The sequence below is a fragment of the Podarcis filfolensis genome (genome assembly GCF_964270895.1).
Source record: "Podarcis filfolensis genome assembly, chromosome: 13".
Classification (NCBI taxonomy): Eukaryota; Metazoa; Chordata; class Lepidosauria; order Squamata; family Lacertidae; genus Podarcis; species Podarcis filfolensis.
Window position 1 is genome coordinate 3,527,566 of NC_139615.1, and position 22,853 is coordinate 3,550,418.

A 22,853-nucleotide genomic window follows, 5' to 3' on the forward strand; every position below is an offset into this window, starting at 1 on the left:
ACGTGAGGACATTCCACGAAGCTGGACATTGGAAGGTTCAGATAAAATAAAGTCTTTCTTCACAGAGCGTGGCATTAACCTGCGGAACTCCTTGCTACAGGAGGCAGAAATGGCTACCAACCTGGGTGGCTTTAAAAGAGAATTGGGCAAATTCACAGAGGCCACAATGGCCATGTTCTGTCGCCACTGTCAGAGGCATCTTGTGGAGGCAAAGCTTCTTCTTCTTTGGCGATCCCTCGTAGCCGAGTAAGACTGTCTTCCATAAACACGGTTTTAACAATGAGTCCGTAAGTGACTGTGGAGGTCAATTCTGGATCCACACGTTCTTCCACAGTGGGGACATTGGTTTCCAGGCGGGAGTCCATCACGGTGTGGATTTGCCAAGCATGCCTTCCTCTTAGCATGTTTCTCCCTTGCGTCCTGAGTTCGAGTGTCTTCAAAGCCCATTACACCTTTGGTAAAGGCTGTTCTCCAATTGGAGCGCTCGCAGGCCAGTGTTTCCCAGTTGTCGGTGTTTATACTCCACTTTAAAGATTTGGCTTGAGAGAGTCTTTCAACCTCTTTTGTGACCACCAGCATTACGCTTTCCATTTCTAAATTTGGAATAGAGTAGTTGCTTTGGAAGAAAATAATCTTGCATCCGCACAACATGACCAGTCCAACAAAGTGGATGTTGAAGAATCATTGCTTTGACACTGGTGATCTTTGCTTCTTCCAGTACCCTGGTATTAGTTTGCCTGTCTTCCCAAGTGATGCGTAAAAATTTTCAGAGATGCCGTTGATGGAATCTTTTGAGGAGTTGGAGATGGCGTTTATAAGTGGTCCGTGTTTCACAAGCAGACAGTAAGGGTGGCAGTACAATAGCTTTGTAAACAAGCATTTTGGTTTCCCTGCGAATGACCTGGTCCTCAAACACTCTGCACTTCAATTGGGAGAAAATTGCACTCGTAGAGCTCAGGCGATGCTGGATTTCGGCCTCAGTTTCGGCCCTTGTGGAAAGATAACTGCCCAGGTAGGAGAAGCGATTGACATTTTCCAACGTTACGCCGTTGAGTTGGAGCATATCTAGCAGATATCGAGATATCGAGAGCCCTCTCCCCTTCCATGAATTGGCCCAATCCTCTTTTAAAACCATCCAAGTTGTTGGCCATCGTGGTCTCCTGTGGCGGGTAGTTCCAGAGATTAATTCTGCACTGTGTGAAGAAGGGTTTTCTTTTATCTGCCCCCCCTCCCCGAACCTCAGGCCGCTATCTAGAGAAGATCTCTAAAGAGCTGCTCAAACAATATTTTATCTCCAGATTATCAGTGCCGGGAGATAATCTTGCCCTTTAGACATCCCTCCCTAACGTTCAGATCGTGAGATAAAGAACGAAGGCTGGCAAGTCTTTTTGCCACAGCGTGCAGGGCTGGATCCGGCCCACGCACAGCAAGCTAGGCTCCTCTGCTGTAGAAAAAGAAACGATTACACGTTCGCTGCAAGAAACGAGGGATTAAAATCCCAGCTCCAAGTTGCAGCTTGCAAATTGCCTCTGAGGGCACAACCTGCAAGAGCGTAAAATCAAAGTTAAGTTTATACAGGTCTTAACTGCTCGCTGAAAGCATTTTTTGTTCCGGAAAGCCAATCTGGACACGTCAACACTGATCTGTTTAAATCTCTCTTCAGCCTGCTGTGGGTTTTAATTGATCGTTTAAACGGTTTCCACCACTTTTATTTCTAACTTTCATATTTATAGAGGCCAATCGGAGTACAAATGCCGTTTTCTGATAATAATTCCTATTTATGTCTTGACTAACGAGATTTACAGGCTGCTTGGTTGTCGTGAAACCTCGAAGCAGGTTACGGGAGGTATTAAGGCTATTGATAAAATAAAGAAATAGAATTTTCATATTTGTTATCAACCGCTTAGAGGTTTTCGGACCATCCAGCGGTATATAAATCCCATTTTATGAGAAGACTTCTTAGCTATTTGCTGGTTACTTTCTGGCAAAATTTATATACTGTTGGATTGTCCTGAAACATTGAAGCAGGTTTACAAGAAATATTAAAACGATCAATTAAGATGATGGTGAGGACTGGGCAAATTCACGGCAGCAGAGAGGGCTATCAGTGGCTAATAATAATAATAATAATAATAATAATAATAATAATAATAATAATTATTTATTCCCCGTACATCTGGTTGGGTTTCCCTAGCTACTCTGGGTGGCTTCCAACAAAGTATTAAAATACAGTAGTCTGTTAAACATTAAAAGCTTCCCTAAACAGGGCTGCCTTCAGATGTCTTCTAAAAGTCAGATGGTTGTTTATGGCATTCCACAGGGATTTAAAAACAGTTTAAAACACTTACAAGATTAAAAAGATCAACAGCAGACAAAAGAGAGATCAAAACATATCAATGTACCATATTTTTCACTCTATAGGACGCACCAGACCACAAGACGCGCCTAATTTTTGGAGGAGGAAAACAAGAAAAAAAATATTCTGAATCTCAGAAGCCAGAACAGCAAGAGGGATCGCTGTGCAGTGAAAGCAGCGATCCTTCTTGCTGTTCTGGCTTCTGGGATAGCTGCGCAGCCTGAATTCACTCCATAAGACGCACACACACATTTCCCCTTACTTTTTAGGAGGGGAAAAGTGAGTCTTATAGAGCAAAAAATACATATTTTTCGCTCCATAAGACGCACCTGATCATAAGACGCACCTAGTTTTTAGAGGAGGAAAACAAGAAAAAAAATATTCTGAACGAAACAATGGATGTATTATTTTTGTGTTTCATTCTGTGGCCACAGACATGTGATCTGATGGTGAATTTGGGGTGACCCAATGCAAAAATCCTGAGGATCCATGGGCTTTTACCTCCCCCCTCCCAGGCAGCCTCCTCTAGCATCCCTTATCTCTCTTGCGATCCCACCGATCAGCTGCTTCCTTTCAACACTCCCTTCCTTCTTGTTTGCCTTAGTGTCTTTTCCTTAGCTGGAGCAGTTTTTTGCTCCTCCTTTACTTCCAATTTCTCTCTTCATTGATTTAGCCTTCCTGTCTCCTCTCCTTGCAAGTTTGCTGTCTTTACCTCCCCCTCCCAGGCAGCCTCCTTCATCTCTAGCGTCCCTTATCTCCCTCCCTGATCGGCAAACGATCAGCGGCTTTGTTTCAACACCCCCTTCCCTCTTTCAAAAAAAAATGAGAGCATGATCTGCTTTTCTCCCCTGGGCAATTCGGCTCCAGGGACCCACATATTCGCTCCATAAGACGCACAGACATTTCCCCTTACTTTTTAGGAAGAAAAAAGTGCGTCTTATGGAGCGAAAAATACGGTACTTTGTTGCGGCTTCACGTGGAGCGGGCTTACCTGCCGAGCCATTCCGAGACGACACCCACCATGCAGGCAGAGATCATTCCGCCGATGGAAAAAATGGCGACCGACAGGGACCAGAGCGTTTTGAGGGTGTTGGGGTCAATATGCTCCCCATTTCGGTGTAGCCAGGTAGCATTGTAGTTCTGTTCGATTATCTGAGCGAAGCAGGAAGGAAAGAGGGTCAGTTGGGAAAAGCCCCTCTTATATCACAAATCGATCTGCAGTCTTCGGATGGAGGGCAGAATAGAAGCTTACTTCTCTATTATTATTATTATTATTATTATTATTATTATTATTATTATTATTACTCTGTAATGGGGTAGGCATTTTTGTATATCTATGAATGATAAATAAATAACTTATTATTTATTTAACTTATTTATTATTAATAATAATAAGTTATTTATTTATTTATCATTCATAGATATACAAAAACGCTATAAGTTAATAAGTTAAATATTATTTATTTAACTTATGTATTATTATTAATAATAAGTTATTTATTTATTTATCATTATTAGATGTACAAAAATGCCTACCCCATTACAGAGTAATAATAATAAGTTAATAACTTATTAACTTATAGCGTTTTTGTATATCTATGAATGATAAATAAATAAATAACTTATTATTAATAATAATAAATGAGTTAAATAAATAATAAGTTATTTATTTATCATTCATAGATCTACAAAAACACCAACCCATCACAGAGCATCTTTCTATAATATACTAAGGTAAGACTTAAGCCCAAAGAAAGAACAAAGTCAGGAAGATGGGGAAAAACAAGAAAAGGAGGTTCCTAAAGAGAAAGGGAGAGAAAAGGGAAAGGAAGGAAAAAACTACAGAAAGATAGAAGAGAGGAAAATGACTTCTAGCTCTCTGTCCTGAATCTTTATTCCTTCAGCCATTCTATCCTCTATAAACCAGTATTTTTTTCAATCTTCACACCCCAATATTACAAGTTCGTTTTCTCTTTCATGCAAAAAGAGAGAAATTTTCAGTCCTTCGCAAATGTCGGCGACGGTTTTTCTCTAATTAAACGTGTTCACTTTGCCAGTACTGTATGTTAATTATTATTATAATAATAGTTTCACAATTTATTTATTAAAGTGTGTTTAAAATACCCTGATTTGTGTTGCAGGAGCCACAAGCGCACAACCACACACAGGCGGCCAACATTGCTGGCTCTCCTCTCTCAACCTTTAACTCTTTTCTATTGCGTATCTTAAATTGTGAGTACGGAGGCAGAGCCTGGCTTTCTATTTATTAAGTTTATCAGAGCAAACCAAACCATATCAATAATTCGCAGTGAATTCTTTAGATTAACTATAATAGTTCGTGGACAGAGCGGCTGTTTGCCATGCAGAACATCTCGGGTTTAGATCCTTGGGATTTAGGGTTGGGAACGCCGCCTTTCCCTAGGTGTTGCTAGACTACAACTCCCATCATCCCTAGCTAGCAGGCCCAGTGGATGATGGGAGTTGTAGTCCAACAATACCTGGTTGAGAGGGGCTGGTGCGGACAAAACTGGGTTTGGCGGACTACTGGTCTGACTCCGTAGGAGGCATTGCCTCCTGTTCCGAATTGCTTTGTCATTTCATTTACGAAAAACCATTTCATTTTTTCATTTAAGAAAATCCATATACCGCTCGATTGTACAAAAAACCCCCAACAACCTAAGTTGCTTACAAAAATTACAAATTAAAATTGTTGATAAAAAGCAGGTAGCTAAAAAGCATTTGGAAGAATGTTTAATGCAAATTCTTATGCAGTGGAGTCTCGGTTTTCAAACGTAATCCATTCCGGAAGACCGCTCGACTTCCGAAACGTCCGAAAATTGAAAACGGAAGCCTGAATACAAAACGGAAGCCATGTCGCACGTTCGGCTTCTGAATATCATTCGAAAACCGGAGCAGTTACTTCCGGATTTTCAGCGTTCGGCTTCCAAATCGTTTGGCTGCCGAGACGTTCGAAAACTGAGGTTCCGCTGTAACACAAAATGGGGCTGCTTTGATTTTACAAAAGATATTTGTACAGTACCTAGAAATTAATAATAATGCGCAGAATTAGATAAATTAACAGGAAAGATTCGAAACCGGCGGGACCAGAGATTCTTAGAAGACTGGGGTAAATATATGAACTATTTGAAAAGTAACTGCGATGAACAGATTACGCTAGCGGGACTGCAAGAACTTTTGTAAGGTGGGTTATTTGAAATACAAACCATGAAGCGAACTATTAGTTAAGGGTAAGTATATGTAAAAAGAAAGTAAGAAACACGGAATAAGTGATAAAGAACAGAAAATCAGCAGAGGAGTTGACGGAAGTCCAAAATATTGTATAAGATGAGAAGCTATGTTGTATGACTGTTGGAACTGATATGTTAAAAACATTAATAAAAATGTGTATGTGTGTGTGTGTGTGTGTGTGTGTGTGTGTGTATGTGTGTGTGTGTGTGTCTCTGTCTGTAGGTGTGTGTGTGTGTATATATATATATATATATATATATATATATATATATATATATATACATATATATGAAATTAATAATAACAACAACACAGTATTGATTCACTCTGTAATTTCCTGTCCTTTCATACCCAATAATATACTTAAAAAAACAGAATTTTCTATCATTCTCTCAGCCTTCCCCAACTTGCTGCCCTCCAGATGCCTGGGACCACCCCTCTCTTTTCTCCCCAGACAGCCTTGGGGGTCTGACCCTCTCTCCTTCCAGGGGAACACCCCCCCAAACAAACCTCTTGCGGCGCGTTGATGACTCCGATGTTGTATCCAAACTGCAGGGACCCCAACACGGCCGTGAAGACGGACAAGATTAAGGTGAAGGTTATCCCACTCCCCGAATCTTCCTCTCCTTCCTGGGAAAAGACAGGGAGAGAAAAAATGAGTGATGGATCCGTTTTCCCAGCTCACAGCTGGATTCCTAGGACCCTCTTACCTACGGGACCGTCTCTCCTGGTATGCCCCGTGGAGAGGTCCACAAATGACAACATTTTGGAGGTCCCAGGTCACAAGGTGGTTAGATTGGTCTCAACTAGGACCAGGGCCTTTTCAGTACTGGCCCCGACTTGGTGGAACGCTCTGTCCCAAGAGGCCAGGGCCCTGCGGGACTTGACATCTTTCTGCAGGGGCTGCAAGACAGAGCTGTTCCACCTGGCTTTCAGCTTAGACTCACTCTGACGACCCCTTATATGGGATTTGGTATATAAATTCTCCCTTGGCTTTTTTGCTGAGACATGTAGGACCAGCATGGATAGCTGGCTCGGGTGAATATCTGATGTTTGCTCCCTTTATGGTCTTGATTTATGGGCTAATACTGGCGCTGTGGGTTAAACCACAGAGCCTAGGACTTGCTGATCAGAAGGTTGGCGGTTCGAATCCCCGCGACAGGGTGAGCTCCCATTGCTCGGTCCCTGCTCCTGCCCACCTAGCAGTTCGAAAGCACACCAGTGCTAGTAGATAAATAGGCACCGCTCCGGCGGGAAGGTAAACAGCATTTCCGTGCGCTGCTCTGGTTCGCCAGAAGCGGCTTAGTCCTGCTGGCCACATGACCCGGAAGCTGTACGCCGGCTCCCTCGGCCAGTAAAGCGAGATGAGTGCCGCAATCCCAGAGTCGGCCACGACTGGACCTAATGGTCAGGGGTCCCTTTACCTTTACTAAAATGAGGCTGCATTTTAAGCTGTATTTTAAGCCATATTTTAATTAACTGTTTGGTGGTGGTGGTGGTGGTGGTTTTTCAATTACGTTTTATTGTAATTCGTATTTGGTGTTAGCCACTGTGAGTCCTCCCCTGCCGGCGAGGGAGGGGTATAAATAAACATTTATTTACTTATTATTTATGCGTGTGATATTTTGACGTCCTGATGTCGCACACGTGAGCATAAGCGAAACCCCACGTTTGAGGGAAAACACACTTTGCACATGCCCAGAAGCATGCCCTGGCCTTTGGTTTGGACTCGGTCTGACCCCCTCCTTTGGTAATCCTCATAGAAATCTAGCCCAATGGTTGCCATTAAATAAAAATATTATTATTATTATTATTATTATTATTATTATTATTATTATTATTCCAGCTGCCACCCAGAGTCCCAGGTTATCCCTATACAGTGGTACCTTGCTTCCCAAACCCTGAAAACCCGGAAATAAGTGTTCCGGTTTTTGAACGTTTTTCGGAAGCCAAACATCCGATGTGGCTGTCGGCTATTGTTTCCGGGGCGCCTGCACCAAAAAACCCGAGCCTTGGTTTCCGAACATTTTGGAAGTCAAACGGACTTCTGGAACGGATTAAGTTTGGCGCTTTTGTTTTTGCTCTTTATTTTGCGTTTTTGTTTTTGAGGCTTTTTCAGTTAATTAGTTTTTTGTGACTGTTCAGCTACTGATGGATTGATTGATTGTGTGACGTCGGAAATGGATAAAAGCCCCCCATCTAAACAAGGACTATCATCAGTGCAGGTAAGAAAAGAAAAAGTAATTTTAATTTGTATCATCTACGATACTGTCTTATTTATTTTATAGTACAGTACACTGATTATTGCTTTCGTTTTATGGATCCATGGTCTCGTTAGATAGCAGAATTCATGTTAGATGGCTGTTTTAGGGGTTGTTTTTCAAAGTCTGGAACGGATTAATCGCTTTTGCGTTACTTTCTATGAGAAAGCGTGCCTTGGTTTTGGAACGCTTTGGTTTTGGAACGGACTTCCGGAACGGATCAAGTTTGAGAACCAAGGTACTGTATCTTTATGATGATTTCTCCCTCCATGTCTCTGTTATTTAGAGACAGATACCTCTCAGGTTGCAGTGTTTTTTTACAACTTCCTCCTCACCTTTCTCTCTCTCTCTCAGGTGAGAGGTCACCTTCAAACCGAGAGAAAAATGGAGCAAAAATAGCTGCCTTTTTCTTCTTCTCGGGACTAGTTAGACCAGAACGAGAAACCTCTGTCTGGTTGCCTCAGCCTCGGAAACGCTAATGCGAGAATTACATGAAGATGATGTACAGATGGTACACAACACCAGTGCAGTTAGGGAAAATGTACAAAACTAGTTCAAATATATGTTGGAAGTGTAAGGAAAAGGAGGGGACATTTTATCATATGTGGTGGGATTGTAAGGTAATTAAAAATTTTTGGGAAATGATATACAATGAATTGAAGAAAATGTTCCATTTAACATTTGTTTAAAAACCAGAGGCATTTTTGTTGGGGATTGTAGGGAAAGACCTGCCAAAAAAGCTGAAAAACATCTTCATGTATGCGACAACGGCCGCAAGAGTTCTGGTAGCACAAGGATGGAAGACTGAAGAAACCCCAACTAAAGAATCATGGCAAGAAAAATTGACGGACTACGCAGAACTGGCAAAACTGACTTATAAGCTACGGGACAAAGATAACTGTGACTTTAAAGATGAATGGGAACCCTTTACAAAGTATCTGAAGACGCAGCAAAGCGAACTGGACTCCTTGGCAGGTTTTGAATAAACATTCACAAACTTTTTATCGATAAGAATCAGGTAAATAGTTTGAGGATCTATACAACTGTGTAACATGCAGAAAACAGCAGTCTCCGAGAAACCAAAGACTGGAACAGAGGGAAGTTGGGGGGGGCGGGGGGGGGTTGTGTGGGAGGGTGGGGGGAGGGAGGGAGGAAAAATGGGGGGAAAACAAGGATGATATGTTTTTGGATAAAATGTCTTGTTATAATTTTGAATAGAAAAAGAAAAGAAACGATAATGCGAAGTTGGGAAAGGTTCAGGGAAAGGAGAACCAAAATGATTGAGGGGATGGAGCGGTACCCCTGGGGGAAAGGATTTCAAGCGCCATGGACTTTTTATCTTAAGAGAAAATTATAAAATTATGCGATGGGGTGTGTGGAAATGGATAGAGAAAAGTTTTCCTCTCATAACACTAGAAATCCAGTCATGCTGAATATTGGGAGATTGAGGCCACAGAAAAGAAAGCACTTTTTAATGCAACACATAGTTAATCTATGGAACTCCACGCCTAGGGAGAAAGCCCTTTCTTTTATGTTCTTAAATTCTCACTATATTCGAGGGACTAGATTTCCCAGCTTAGCCTAGTCCACACGCCTCGAAACTTATCGGATGTTATTTTCAGGGTTGCTTTTCAAACTGTTCTCATTGCATTTTGCAGATTGACTCGAGACACATGTGTATTGGAGGCAATAATAATAATAATAATAATAATAATAATAATAATAATAATATTGTTCCCAACCCATCTGACTCGGTTACCCCCAGCCACTCTGGGCAGCTTCCGACAAAATGTAAAGGGCATAACAAAACATCTTGAATTCAGCAGACGTACATATAATGATTGAGGGACGCGGGTGGCGCTGTGGGTTCAACCACAGAGCCTAGGACTTGCCGATAAGAAGGTCGGCGGTTTGAATCCCCGCGACAGGGTGAGCTCTCGTTGCTCGGTCCCTGCTCCTGCCAACCTAGCAGTTCCAAAGCACCTCAAAGTGCAAGTAGATAAATAGGTACCGCTCCGGCGGGAAGGTAAACGGCGTTTCCGTGCGCTGCTCTGGTTCGCCAGAAGCGGCTTAGTCCTGCTGGCCACATGACCCGGAAGCTGTACGCCGGCTCCCTTGGCCAATAAAGCGAGATGAGCGCCACAACCCCCGAGTCGGCCACGACTGGACCTAATGGTCAGGGGTCCCTTTACTTTTACTTTACATATACCGTATTTTTCGCTGTATAAGACACACTTTTTCCCTCCTAAAAAGTAAGGGGAAATGTGTGTGTGTGTCTTATGGAGCGAATGCAGGCTGCACAGAACTCTTGCAAAGCCTCTTCAACAACATTTGATTCACAATATTTTTTTTCTTGTTTTCCTCCTCTAAAAACTAGGTGCGTCTTACTGTCAGGTGCGTCTTATAGAGCAGAAAATACGGTACAGTGGTACCTCAGGTTAAGTACTTAATTCGTTCCAGAGGTCCGTTCTTAACCTGAAACTGTTCTTAACCTGAAGCACCACTTTAGCTAATGGGGCCTCCTGCTGCTGCTGCGTCACCGGAGCATGATTTATGTTCTCAACCTGAAGCAAAGTTCTTAACCTGAAGCACTATTTCTGCGTTAGCGGAGTCTGTAACCTGAAGTGTATGTAACCCGAGGTACCACTGTAATGATTATGTAAGGAATCATAGCAATCATGATGTTATTCAAAATGTGCGCTGCAGGGCAGATGTGTCCCATTTCAATTTCCCACCTGAGCCACCAAACCGACTCATTTTCCCATTCCCAAACGCAGGCATCTTTGATTTTTATAAGAAGTCTTCAGAAGAGAGATATTGTTGGGAACTTGAGAGAGAGGGGAGAATCAGCGGTACCCCATAAACAGCCGCATTAGTCTGCTTCTGGTTTTAACCTACTTATTATTGGCCTTGGTGAAAACAAATAATTCCATATTTCCTGTATCGCCAACGGCGCCTGCCCCCTCCAGCGTGTGGCACCAAAAGGAAATGAGCTTTGGAAACCAAAGATGTTGCAAATTGCCATCTCTTCCCAGTTCCCAGGAACTAGGGCGAGGCCAGCCTTGCCCGGCGTGGACTGCGCTCGGGTTGGCAGGAGTAATGTCAATATTTGAGAATAGTGATTATATTATCCACTATCATTGTCTCCCCTCACCACCAACAGCGGCAAGCTCAGTCCCAAAAGATCACATTTGTGGAGGCGGGTGGGTACCGGAAAGAGGGAGCGTGCACACAAACACACACACACACCCACACACCCTCGACTGTTTTCGGCCTTGCCCCAAAGTGGAAAAACTTTTGCAGGAGAAAAGCCATAGGACCTCACAGCAAAGGAAATTGTCCCACAGCCGCCTCATGGTTCAACCACAGAATTTGCTCTCGTGCAAGACAGCGATGGCCCCCGGTTTCAATGGCCTTGGAAAAACCGATCCGGCGAATTTATTTATTTACATTCTTTCCGAAAGGAAAACGCAGCAAATTGATCGGGATTAACAACAGCCGTTGAAGACGATCCGAAAGTTAAACTAACAATAAAAGGAAAAGCAGATTCTGGTGGGGTTTTTTAGCAGGCACCAGAAAAAGTGAAGTTGAAGGCCTGTCGTCAAGAGGCGGGGAGTTCCAAAGTTCAGGCGCAGCCATGTTAATATGGTCTTATAAATGTGGAAAGCGCCTGATCTCATAGGTCAACGCTGGAGGATCAATGGCGAACAGCCGCAATGGGTATATTCCTCCTTCGCTGGGATTCAGAGGCGAGGAGAGGGTCCCCCGGGCATCTGAGAACAGGACCCCGTACCTGGGGGGCATTTTGTCTCCCACATATTGCGCCATCGACGGCCCGCCTGCCGGCAGATAGCAAGGCGTGTTGTAACACAGAGCTCTTCAGCGATGCGCTGGCAGATGAGGGCTTCCCATAACCCCACGTACCGCACGTAGCCCCAGGATGGCGCACCACGGCGCATAGCCTCAAGGTCGAACGTTATTTCGCCCCTGGGCAGTGGCGCAAAAACGTGCCAGGCTGCCGCCTTTGCACAACACTCACGCTGTGGCCTGTCCAGAGCTATAGGGCTGGCCTCTGCTCTGGTGCCCCTTGTGGGTTTCTCATCTGTGCCCATTTCAAGAGTTTTGCCGCCAGCTCCCTGGCAAAGGAGATCTTGCGCTCTGCCACACTGAAAATGCGGTTTTGCCGTCCTTTAACGGCCCTCCAAAAGTTTTCGACTTCCGGTGGAATGCCTTCCACATGCCCATGCCCGCCCTGCCCATCGTAAACCGAGGATCCCTGCCAACCCCGCCACAGTCCCATACAAAGATCGCCAGACGGCATCAATGCCATCCTCTGCCCCAGAGCTGGCTGCATTTTCCTGCACAAAACAGACGGTACGAGGCAGGATCAGGCCGGTGGGTCGTTCCGCCAGCCCAGCATCCTGTCCCTCTCTGGGGCGAACCAGACAGATGCCTTTTCTGGGGAGCCTGCCAGCGGGATCCGAGTTCGAGAGCCGCTCTCCCCTCTGGCGGCTTCTTCTGGCGACTGGTTTGGGGTGGCTAGTAGCGGCCCCCTCTCTGGGGGCTGGAAGGAGCATGTGGGGCTAGGAAGGGGGCTGCAAAGGGAATGCCGCACATACCTTTCTCCGGAGAACCATCCTGAGCCGGCTCCCAGGCTGCCCTCCAAGTGACTCACGCCTCCTGCTTGCTGCCGCAGTCGCTGGAGGCCTGTCCCCTCCCTCTTCCTCTGGGTCTGGTATTTGGGGCGAGGCCCGTTTCCATAGCACTGGGAGGCAGGGAGGGGCAGCCAGACAGGCCAGGAAGGAGGTGAAGGGGGGGGACCCTGCAGCTGGCTGTGCGGCCTAGCGGGCGGAGCAAAGCTCCCTTGCAAAGTTATAATTTCCCCAGCACGGTTCCCCACCCCCTGAGCTGGCAGGCAGAAATCCAACACGTGGAGCTTTGTTGGGGTGCTTCACCGGTTGGGTTTCTGCCTGCCGCTTGAGTTTTAAGGCAAACGCTGCTGGGTCCTCACGTTTTTTCCCCTGAGCAGGCAGGCAGAAATCCAACACGTGGAGCTTTGTTGGGGCGCTTCACCGGTTGGATTTCTGCCTGCCACTTACTTGAATTTTAAGGCAAATGCTGCTGGCTCCTCGCGTTTTTTCCCCCGAGCAGGCAGGCAGAAATCCAACACATGGAGCTTTGCTGGGGCGCTTCACCTGTTGGGTTTCTGCCTGCCGCTTGACTTTTAAGGTGAATACTGCTTGCTTGTGGGTCTGAGTGGAGAGGGGCTGGGGGCTCCTTTTGAGGGGGGGGGAATCCAACACGTGAAGCTTTGTTGGGGTGCTTCACCGGTTGGATTTCTGCCTGCCGCTTGAGTTTTAAAGCAAACGCTGCTGGCTTGTGGGTCTGAGTGGAGAGGGGCTGGGGGCTCCTTTTGAGGGGGGGAATCCAACACGTGGAGCTTTGTTGGGGCGCTTCACCGGTTGGATTTCTGCCTGCCGCTTGAGTTTTAAGGCAAACGCTGCTGGCTTGTGGGTCAGAGTGGAGCAGGGCTGCTGGGAGCCCCTTTTGAGGGGGTAAATTGTGGGTTTTCTCTTTTTTTTAGCTGGAGGAGGAAAGGCAGGTTTTAAGGATGGCTGACTGGAGGCCCTGAGGGTTTGTGCTCTGCTGGAGAAGAGAGAGACAGCAGTGTGGCTAAGGTTAGTGTTGTGTGTGTGTGTTTGTGTGTGTTTATTAGTGCATTTGTCTTCTGGCAATCTGGAACGGACCTCCCACCCCAGGCACCCAGGGGAGGGCGTCTTGTCCTGACAGACATCCGCACAAGAGAGGACCATATTAGGGGATGCTGCTGGAGCCAGGAAGCTTCAGAAATGTAAACATGGAAACGGCTTCTTGACCCCCAAAAAAGGGAGGCGGAGGAGGAGGGACAGCAAGGGTTAACTGGCAACAAATCTCAAGCCATTTCCAGCAAACCATTAAGGGGCTTCTTCTGGCAACCAAGCAACAGATTAAATTTTGCTGAATGACAATTCGCTCCTGCGAACAAAGGGCCTCTGAGCGCGTGCAGAGTTCCCTGCATTTGTTTGAGCGGCTGCGACAAAGGATGTTTCAGTGGCACAAGGGAGTGATTAACCACTGGGGGATAATAGAAGATGAAGTCTGGCAGAGACTCCAACTGCCTTTACTCTATTTGATGTTTCCTTTTCACTTATTCATTTTTAATGTTTATTTGAATGCAAGAAAGTGAAATATAACTTTATTGTATCTTATAGTGCGGCGCTTGTGTTTGATTTTTCTGTTATTTGTTTGATTGTATGTTTGTTTACTTGTACATACCTCTGTTTTCTCCTAAATGTATTTATTTTAAATTAATATATATATATATCTTTAAAAAGGAAGAAATTGTAATATAACATCTAATTCAATGCCCACCCCGCTTTTATCCTGGCTTTGGAGGAAATGTAGAGGAGACCCCCTTAATTTTTTGCCTCCCTAGTTCACGACTGGCCTGCGGGGAGGTCGCCTCCAACGCGCCCTTCTCCAACGTGGCGCCCTCCAGGCGTCTTGGGAGTCATAGCACAAGGCGCCGGGTGGGCGCCCGGTTGGCAAAGGACGCTGCGGTGTGTACGTGCATAAAAATGCGACCGCGTTTAAAGGATGGCGTGTCACTTCCCCTCTTCGGTGGACGGATCTAAGCCCGCCCGCCTTCTGAGAAGTCTATAAATAATCGCCGCCAGGTCCATTGTGAGATCAAAACTCTTTTTTGAGAGCTTCAAAGGAGAAGGAAGCTCAGGCACGCGGTCTTTTTGCTCACAACGCCCCATTAAATAAATGAACATTAAAGGCAGAAAAGAGAGAGCCCCGGTGGTTCGGAACAAAAGGCCCACCTGCTCCATCATCCGGCGTCCGACTGCGCCAGCCCAGGTGTGGCAAAAACACCCTCTGCCATTTTGTCCCATCTCTTGCGGGGGCACAATTAGTGCCAGCACCGTCCGTTAAGAGTTTGGGTGTCATCTTCGACACCTCCCTTTCCATGGAGGCGCAGATTGCAGCTATAACAAAGGCGGCATTTTTTCATCTCCGCCGAGCTAAGCAGTTGGCTCCTTACCTCTCTCGCCCTGACCTAGCCACTGTGATCCACGCGACGGTCACCTCCAGACTGGATTATTGTAACTCGCTCTACGTGGGGCTGCCCTTGAGACTGACCCAGAAACTCCAGCGGGTGCAGAATGCCGTGGCAAGGCTCCTTATGGGGTCTTCGCTGCGAGATCACATTCACCCGGTGCTATACCAGCTGCATTGGCTCCCGGTGGAGTACAGGATCTGGTTTAAGGTGCTGGTTTTGACCTTTAAAGCCCTATATGGCCTAGGACCCTCGTACCTACAGGACCGCCTCTCCTGGTATGTCCCACGGAGGACCTTACGGTCTTCAAACAAAAACATCTTGGAGGTCCCAGGCCACAGAGAAGTTAGGCTGGCCTCAACCAGAGCCAGGGCCTTTTCGGCTGTGGCCCCGATCTGGCGGAACACTCTGTCCCAAGAGACTAGGGCCCTGCGGGACTTGACATCTTTCTGCAGGGCCTGCAAGACAGAGCTGTTCCACCAGGCTTTTGGCCAAGGCACAGCCTGACTCCCTCCTTTGGCAATCTTCACAGAACTCTAGCCCAATGGTTGCCATCAATTTGATTTGAATTAATTTTATAAATTAAATGATTTTAGAATGCTGTATTATTTTATTGTTGTTAGCCGCCCTGAGCCCGGCATCGGCTGGGGAGGGCGGGATATAAAAAAAAAAAATATTATTATTATTACTGTCCTCCTCCTGAGCTGCCAGGGTTCAAAGGTAGACTTCGTCCGGACATGGGGGCTCAATTAGCTCTCGCTGATAACCCCAAGTTGCAGGTTCCGAGCCCCATAAGGGACACCTGCATATTCCTGCATCGCCGGGGGTTGGGCTGGATGACCTCTAGGGTGTCCCTGAGGTCTCTACAATTCTGCAAGTCTAGGAATGCAAAAAAAGCCTTTGGCATGATCAGGCAGCCAGGCTCCCTTATGGAGCTGCGCAGGGTCGTTCAAGGTCACGGTGGAATATTTGAGATGGGTAGGTAGGGGAAACAGAACACGTTATTTTATTTCCTAAAAATTAGGCACCGCCCAATTGGTTAAAACGGAAAAAAGCTCCAAGTGGTTTACGGAAAGATAAAACGGAAATTCGGGGGGGGGGGGCGTTTACGATGCTTTGAAGCTAAAAAGTTGTTCTACGGATGAAGGCGAAGGAAGAAGAAGAAGAAGAAGAAGAAGAAGACAGATTAAAACCAACTTTCTATAACCAAGTTTCTACTGAAATGAGGCTGCATTTTAATGTTGTACTATAATCTTGTTTTTAAGTTGTACTTTAATCAATTGTTTTTCTACCTGGTCTTAGGCGCCCTGAGCCCAGTCTTGGCTGGGGAGGGCGGGGTATAAATAAAATTATTATTATTATTATTATTATTATTATTATTATTATTAGCCTGGGTAGGCTTGTCTAAACAAGGATGCTTACAGGGGGGGCGTCAAAAAGAATCCAGGGAAGACCCTGGCAGGTGTCAATCAGCAGGGAGTTCCAAAGGCTAGAAGGATTCAAATTATTATTATTATTATTAATATTATTATTATTATTAGACCCTTCTTACCTGTGTGAGAGAAGGATCCATTCCATCCCTCTGCCCTCCGGGAATAGAAATCCGCGGTAATAATTTCCGTTTATCGGACGCCCGTCTGGCTCTGGAGACCTCCCCCCCCCGAAAGGCCCGCAATCTCCCCCCTTCTTTTAATACCCCCTCTTAATTTGGCCTCGCTGCCTCCCCACCTCCTCAACATTCAATCCCTTTCCCAAGTCTCTGGGGAAGCCAAGGTTTCACCTGCCAGTTTCCAGCTCTGAGATGGGAAAGTTTCCAAAGCCGGCTAGGGTTTCATCCTCTGTTTGGGGGGGGGGGACGACACGCGATGCGTCTGAGTGGCAGGTGACGGGCATGTCACCGTGTGGGAGAGGGTCCTGTTACTTGCACGCGCAGGACCCCCCCCCCATGTCCTTGTGTGTGTGTGTGCGTGTCCCACCATCCTCTTCTCCCCCCCCCCCCCCAAAAAAATTTTTTTGACAGCAACATCTTTGACAGGCTCTGAAGTTCAGGTTGGGAAACTGGGTCTGCTTTTTTATTATTATTTATTTATTCTTTTTTTAATACCAACAGCAACCACAAAAACCACATGCAACAAAAAATGCACAATAGCACTAGGAATACAATTTAAATTTAACGATTACTTAGTTAAATATGTTAAGTGAAATGAACTGAAAACAGCTTGCAGATACTTAATCGGCTCAGGGTTTTATTTATGTTAAGTGATGAATTAATAGGTTTGATTTCGTAAAGTGAAGATTTAAGGATGTTAGTGTTTAAGTTAAATTTGATAAGAATTGTGACTTGGGAAACCGTTAAAAGGACATGCAATGAAATTCAACCAAGGGGAAGCGAGGAAGTCACTTAATGTTAATAAGTGTAATTTTCAACAAGGTTATGATTTATGTTTGTTTGTCTTATGTGTTTGTTTGTTTATAATATTGGGAAAACCAATAATTTTTTGGGGGGGAGGAAAGAAAAGAATACAATTTAACAATTCAGAGTTGAGTACTGATATACGCCCTTTTAACATTATTTCCCCACCTCTCTGCTCCCCCTACTTCCCACCATTTTTATGCCTTATCGCTTAAGTATTCCTTTCAGATTTCTTCATATTTATCCATTCTTGATATGCAATTTGTTCGTATGCAACTAGTCTGTCCATATTGTCAATCCATGTGCTCAGTGGGATCTTTTTGCGGCTCTTCCAATTCATGAAAACAAGATTTTTTTGCGTCTAATATGGCACGGTACATCCATATTTATTTATTTTTAAGTCATCCAGGCTTCTCACTGCCCCCTTCCCGAAATAGGAAGGGGGTGGGGGCCTCTGCGGCTGCCTTGGCAACCCCTGGAGCCTGTCAATCAACGGGCGGCCTGGCAGCCAGCACCTGTTCGGCTGCTGGGCAAGGCAAGTGTAATTTAATTTAATTTTTTTTTTAAAGGGCCAGAGGGGAATACGCAGAGACATGCGCCTTTGCCTCCATTACTCAGCGTAATGGGAGACAGGCCTGATCTGCATGAAAGCAGCCAAATATGGCTTTTTTCCCTCTCTCTCCAGCAGCTGAGGTTCATTCCTGCCTCCAGGCCTGGAAGAACTGCAATTGCAAAGTGCTTTTTTAAAAAAGTCCCAATGTTTTCCCGATGGGAACAGGGACGTCCGAAAGGGCAAGCGGGACATTGTAGGATCAAATCAAAAATGGGGAAGGTTTTTGTCCATTACCAGATTTACGTGTAAACTAAACAAGCTCTAGTTTAGGGCCCCACTCTCTTGCGGGCCCCCAAAAAATTTAAAGGGGAAAAAAACCTGGATGTGCATTTCCAAAATATGAAAAACAAATAAAATAAAACCAACATACAGTGTTTGTGTTGTGTATGGACCTAAAGGTAAAGGTAAAGGGACCCCTGACCATTAGGTCCAGTTGTGACCGACTCTGGGGTTGTGGCGCTCATCTCACTTTACTGGCCGAGGGAGCCGGCGTACAGCTTCCGGGTCATGTGGCCAGCAGGACTAAGCCGCTTCTGGCGAACCAGAGCAGTGCACAGAAACGCCGTTTACCTTCCTGCCGGAGCGGTGCCTATTTATCTACTTGCACTTTGACGTGCTTTCGAACTGCTAGGTTGGCAGGAGCAGGGACCGAGCAACGGGAGCTCACCCCGTCGCGGGGATTCGAACCGCCGACCTTCTGATCGGCAAGTCCTAGGCTCCGTGGTTTAACCACCAGCGCCACCCGCGTCCCATGTATGGACCTATTAGGTCTATAAATGACCATAGAGAATATATTTGACACAAAAAAACAGGGACAATTTGTTGTTGACAAAGGACAGCTGGACATATAAAGGGCCCCATTAGCTTCAGTAGTTTAGGGCCTCATCAGACCTGAATCGGGCCCTGCTTCTGTCGATCCGGGACTGTCCCGGGAAAATAGGTGCACTTTGGGGGTCTGCAGACTGTTGGGAATCGGCTCCGATCCCCACTGCAAAAGCTCAGCGTTGCTTGCAGAATAAGGCCTGCCCCCCAGTTACCCTGGGAGCAAGCTCCCTTGGGATTCAGTGGGGCTTACTTCCGAGTAGGCAAAGCACTACCAGCTAAGCTAAGGCAGGAAGAAAAAAGCCACAGTGATTTCGAAAAGAGGCAGCAAAAGGTCAGTTGTATTATATTGCTATCGTTAAAAATTGCATTTATATCCAGGTGTTTTCTGCAAGGAAAGTCTTGTATGGGGCTCTATTCTGGCTCTTTCTCATTTAACCCTGCAAGGGAGGTCAGGCTGACTGGGCTCAAGGTCACCCAGTGAGCTTCAGGGTGATTTGAACCCTGGTCTCATCCAGGTCCTAGGAAGACGCTCTAACCACTATGCCGCACTGCCCCAGTAATTTAATCTGGTTGAGAATCAGATATTCTTCACTTGGGTTTTGTTATCTTAACCCACGTGCAACTGTACTCATGCCTATTTTATAGTTTTGGTTTTCCAGCTTTTAATTTCCGTCTTTTGTTATAGCCCTTCTATATACATTATAAAATGATTTTTTTTTAGAAAAACAGCAACAACAACCAAAAGCTTTGCAAAAAATGAGAGCGAGGAGGATAATTTGGAATTATTTGCTAAAACCTTAATTATCTTACACCTTTTCGTGGCAAATATTTGATTGTATTTATGCCGATCTTATAAAAGCTAAATATTTATATCTTTGTCTATGTAAAGTGATTCATTAAGGATTTAATATCAATCTCTGTGTATAGAATTAAAGGGAAATAATAATAATAATAATCTAGTTTTGATTTTTGAACCTAATGCTTTGTGTTGTATGTTCATGCGTATTATTAAGTGAAATAAAATTAATGTTTTTTTTAAAAGAGAGAGAGAGAGAGAAAGGAAGGAAGGAAGGAAGGAAGGAAGGAAGGAAAGTGGTTGCGTCTACAATTTGCCAGCAGTCGCAACCCAATATTTACTTGTCATGTTTAATTATGGTGAATTCTGTGCTGAGGGAACCATTAATTGAAATTAATGGACATTAATGGACATACCTAACTCAGGTCTACTTTTTCGTCCGAGACCTGGGCGGGACCAGGGTTCAAGTCCCCTGAACCACAAAATTCACTGACCTTCAGCCAGTCACTGACTTTACTCAGGCTAAACTACCTCGCAAGGTTGTTGTGGGGTTTAAATGAGGAGCGGGAGGAGAAACATGCAAACCGCTTTGCGCTCCTTGGAGGAAAAAGGCGGGGTAGAAATGCAAGAAATGATTTTTTTAAAAAAAATAGATGGTTCCTCTGAGCATGTGCAGAGTGGGTGAATGTCTCTCACCAGCAAGTAAAGCTCAGCATCGCCCTACAGGAGCAGGTTTAGGGACCCAAAGCTTCCAGATCAGAGACTCTTTAGCCTGGTGGAATCTCATCTGAGAAATGGATGCTCTCCCAGCCAAAAGGAAAATCCAAGATAAACATAAGGGCATAAGCCTGTATTGATGGAAGCCTCACTTCTGTTGTCTATGCTCTGGTAACCTTTAGGTTAGATTACTGCAATGCGTTCTATGTAGGGCTGCCTCTGAATCATAGCTGTCAAGTGTCCCTTATTTGGTGGGACAGTCCCTTATCCCAGCGCCATGACCCGCTGCTGTCCCTTATTGATGAGGCTTCGTTTGGCTGCTGGCTGGGCTTTCTGCCTTTGGCTCGGAAGTTGAACATACCTGTGCCCGGAAAATCCCTTATTTTGGCTGCTGTTCCCTTATTTTCGAGGCTGCTGGTCCCTTATTTTCAAATCTGTAAGTTGACAGCTATGCTCTGAATACAGTTCAGCTGGTGCAGAATTCAGCAGCCCATTTATGCACCGGAGCAAAACGGTTTGTGCATTATAACACCATTCCTGGCCCGATGACACTGGCTGCCAATTAGTTTCTGCTTTTGACCTTCAACAGTGCCCGATTTACGTATAGTGGTACCTCAGGTTACATACGCTTCAGGGTGCAGACTCCGCTAACCCAGAAACTCGAAAAATTAGAATATCGTGGAAAAGTTCCTTTATTTCAGGAATTCAACTTCAAAGGTGGAACTAATATATGAGATCGACTCATGACATGCAAAGTGAGATATGCTTCTACTTCTCAGAGGTCCAATCTTGCTCGATTTGCAATCCTTGTTTTGCTGATTTCCTTGAATATTCTAATTTTCTGAGATTGTTAATTTGGGGTTTTCATAAGCTGGAACGCCATGATCATCGCAATGATAACAAATCAAGGCTTGACATATCTCGCTTTGCATGTCACAAGTCTATCTCATATATTAGTTTCACCTTTCAAGTTGATTATGGAAATAAAGGAACTTTTCCACGAGATTCTAATTTTTCGAGTTTCACCTGTAGTGCTTCAGGTTAAGAACTTTGCTTCAGGATGAGAACAGAAATCATACTCTGGTGGCGTGGCGGCAGCAGGAGGCTCCATTAGCTAAAGTGGTGCTTCAGGTTAAGAACAGTTTCAGGTTAAGTACGGACCTCCGGAATGAATTAAGTACTTAACCCGAGGTACCACTGTACAGTCATACCTCGGGTTACAGATGCTTCAGGTTGCGCGATTTTCGGTTGCGCACCACGCCGAACCCAGAAGTACTGAAACAGGTTACTTCCGGGTTTCGGCGCTTGCGCTTGCGCAGAAGCGCTATATTGCGCTTTGCGCATGCACAGAAGCACCGAATCACAACCCGCGCATGCGCAGACGCGGTGCTGTGGGTTGCGGACGCTGCGGGTTGCGAATGTGCTTCCCGCACGGATCACGTTCGTAACCCGAGCGTCCACCATATAAGCTGAACAAGCTCTAGCATGGGCCCCACTCTCTTGGGGCCCCCCAAAAATTAAAGGAAAAAAACCCTGGATGTATATTTCCAAAATATAAGATACCGTAAAAAAGAAATGAAATAAAACCTACATGCAGCAACAGTGTTTTGTGTTGTGTAGGCTCCTAGGATGTAAGTCATGGGCCCCGCCTGCTCCCTAAAATATCCCTGGTTTGTTCCTTTCTATATAGGATGCCTACATTCTGCTATTTATCATTATTAGTAGTTTGCACCATATAGTTACACCTATTATTATTTCATGTTATAGCAAGTTTCCCGAGACTAGATTATGAGTCTTGTTAAATTGTGTTTCTAAAGGAACTTTTGTTATCCCCAAATGCCAATGTGTTTGCATTATGAAGTTTGTTATGAATGAAAAATCATTTTAAGTTAGAGCTGAATCATTATTTCACTAACATACTTCTCAATTGTATTTCCCTGTTAAAATACTTCTTCTTAATTGTATTTCAGTTTTACATTTACTTTGATAAAATACATATTTTGTTATGTGGATATGGCTTTAGAGACCTGGATGTACATTTCCAAAATATAAGATAAAAAACAAATACAGTGGTACCTCGGGTTACATACACTTCAGGTTACATACGCTTCAGGTTACATACGCTTCAGGTTACAGACTCCGCTACCCAGAGATAGTGCTTCAGGTTAAGAACTTTGCTTCAGTATGAGAACAGAAATTGTGTTCCGGGGGCGCTGCGGCAGCGGGAGGCCCCATTAGCTAAAGTGGTGCGTCAGGTTAAGAACAGTTTCAGGTTAAGAACGTACCTCCGGAACGAATTAAGTGCTTAATCCGAGGTACCACTGTAAAATAAAACCTACATACAGTGTTTTGTGTTGTGTATGGACCCGTTAGGTCTATAAATGACCATATAGCATATATTCAACACACAAAAAACGGGACAATTTGTTGTTGACAAAGGACAGCTAGACATATAAAGGGCCCCATTACCTTCTGTAGCTTAGGGCCTCATCCAATCTAAATCTGGCCCCGGTCTATCAAG

The 22,853-nt window shown here is 45.0% G+C and overlaps 1 protein-coding gene across 1 annotated transcript in view; it reads right to left on the minus strand.

Moving 5' to 3' along the window:
• Positions 1-22,853, minus strand: part of SLC2A4 (solute carrier family 2 member 4) — a 50,050-nt gene that overhangs the window by 18,446 nt on the left and 8,751 nt on the right. The window contains exons 2-3 of the mRNA XM_083581030.1: positions 6,116-6,235; positions 3,348-3,508 (exon numbers count right to left, since the gene is read on the minus strand). Of these exons, the coding sequence (XP_083437156.1) occupies positions 3,348-3,508; positions 6,116-6,235 (281 nt within the window). The remainder of the gene's footprint in view (positions 1-3,347; positions 3,509-6,115; positions 6,236-22,853) is intronic.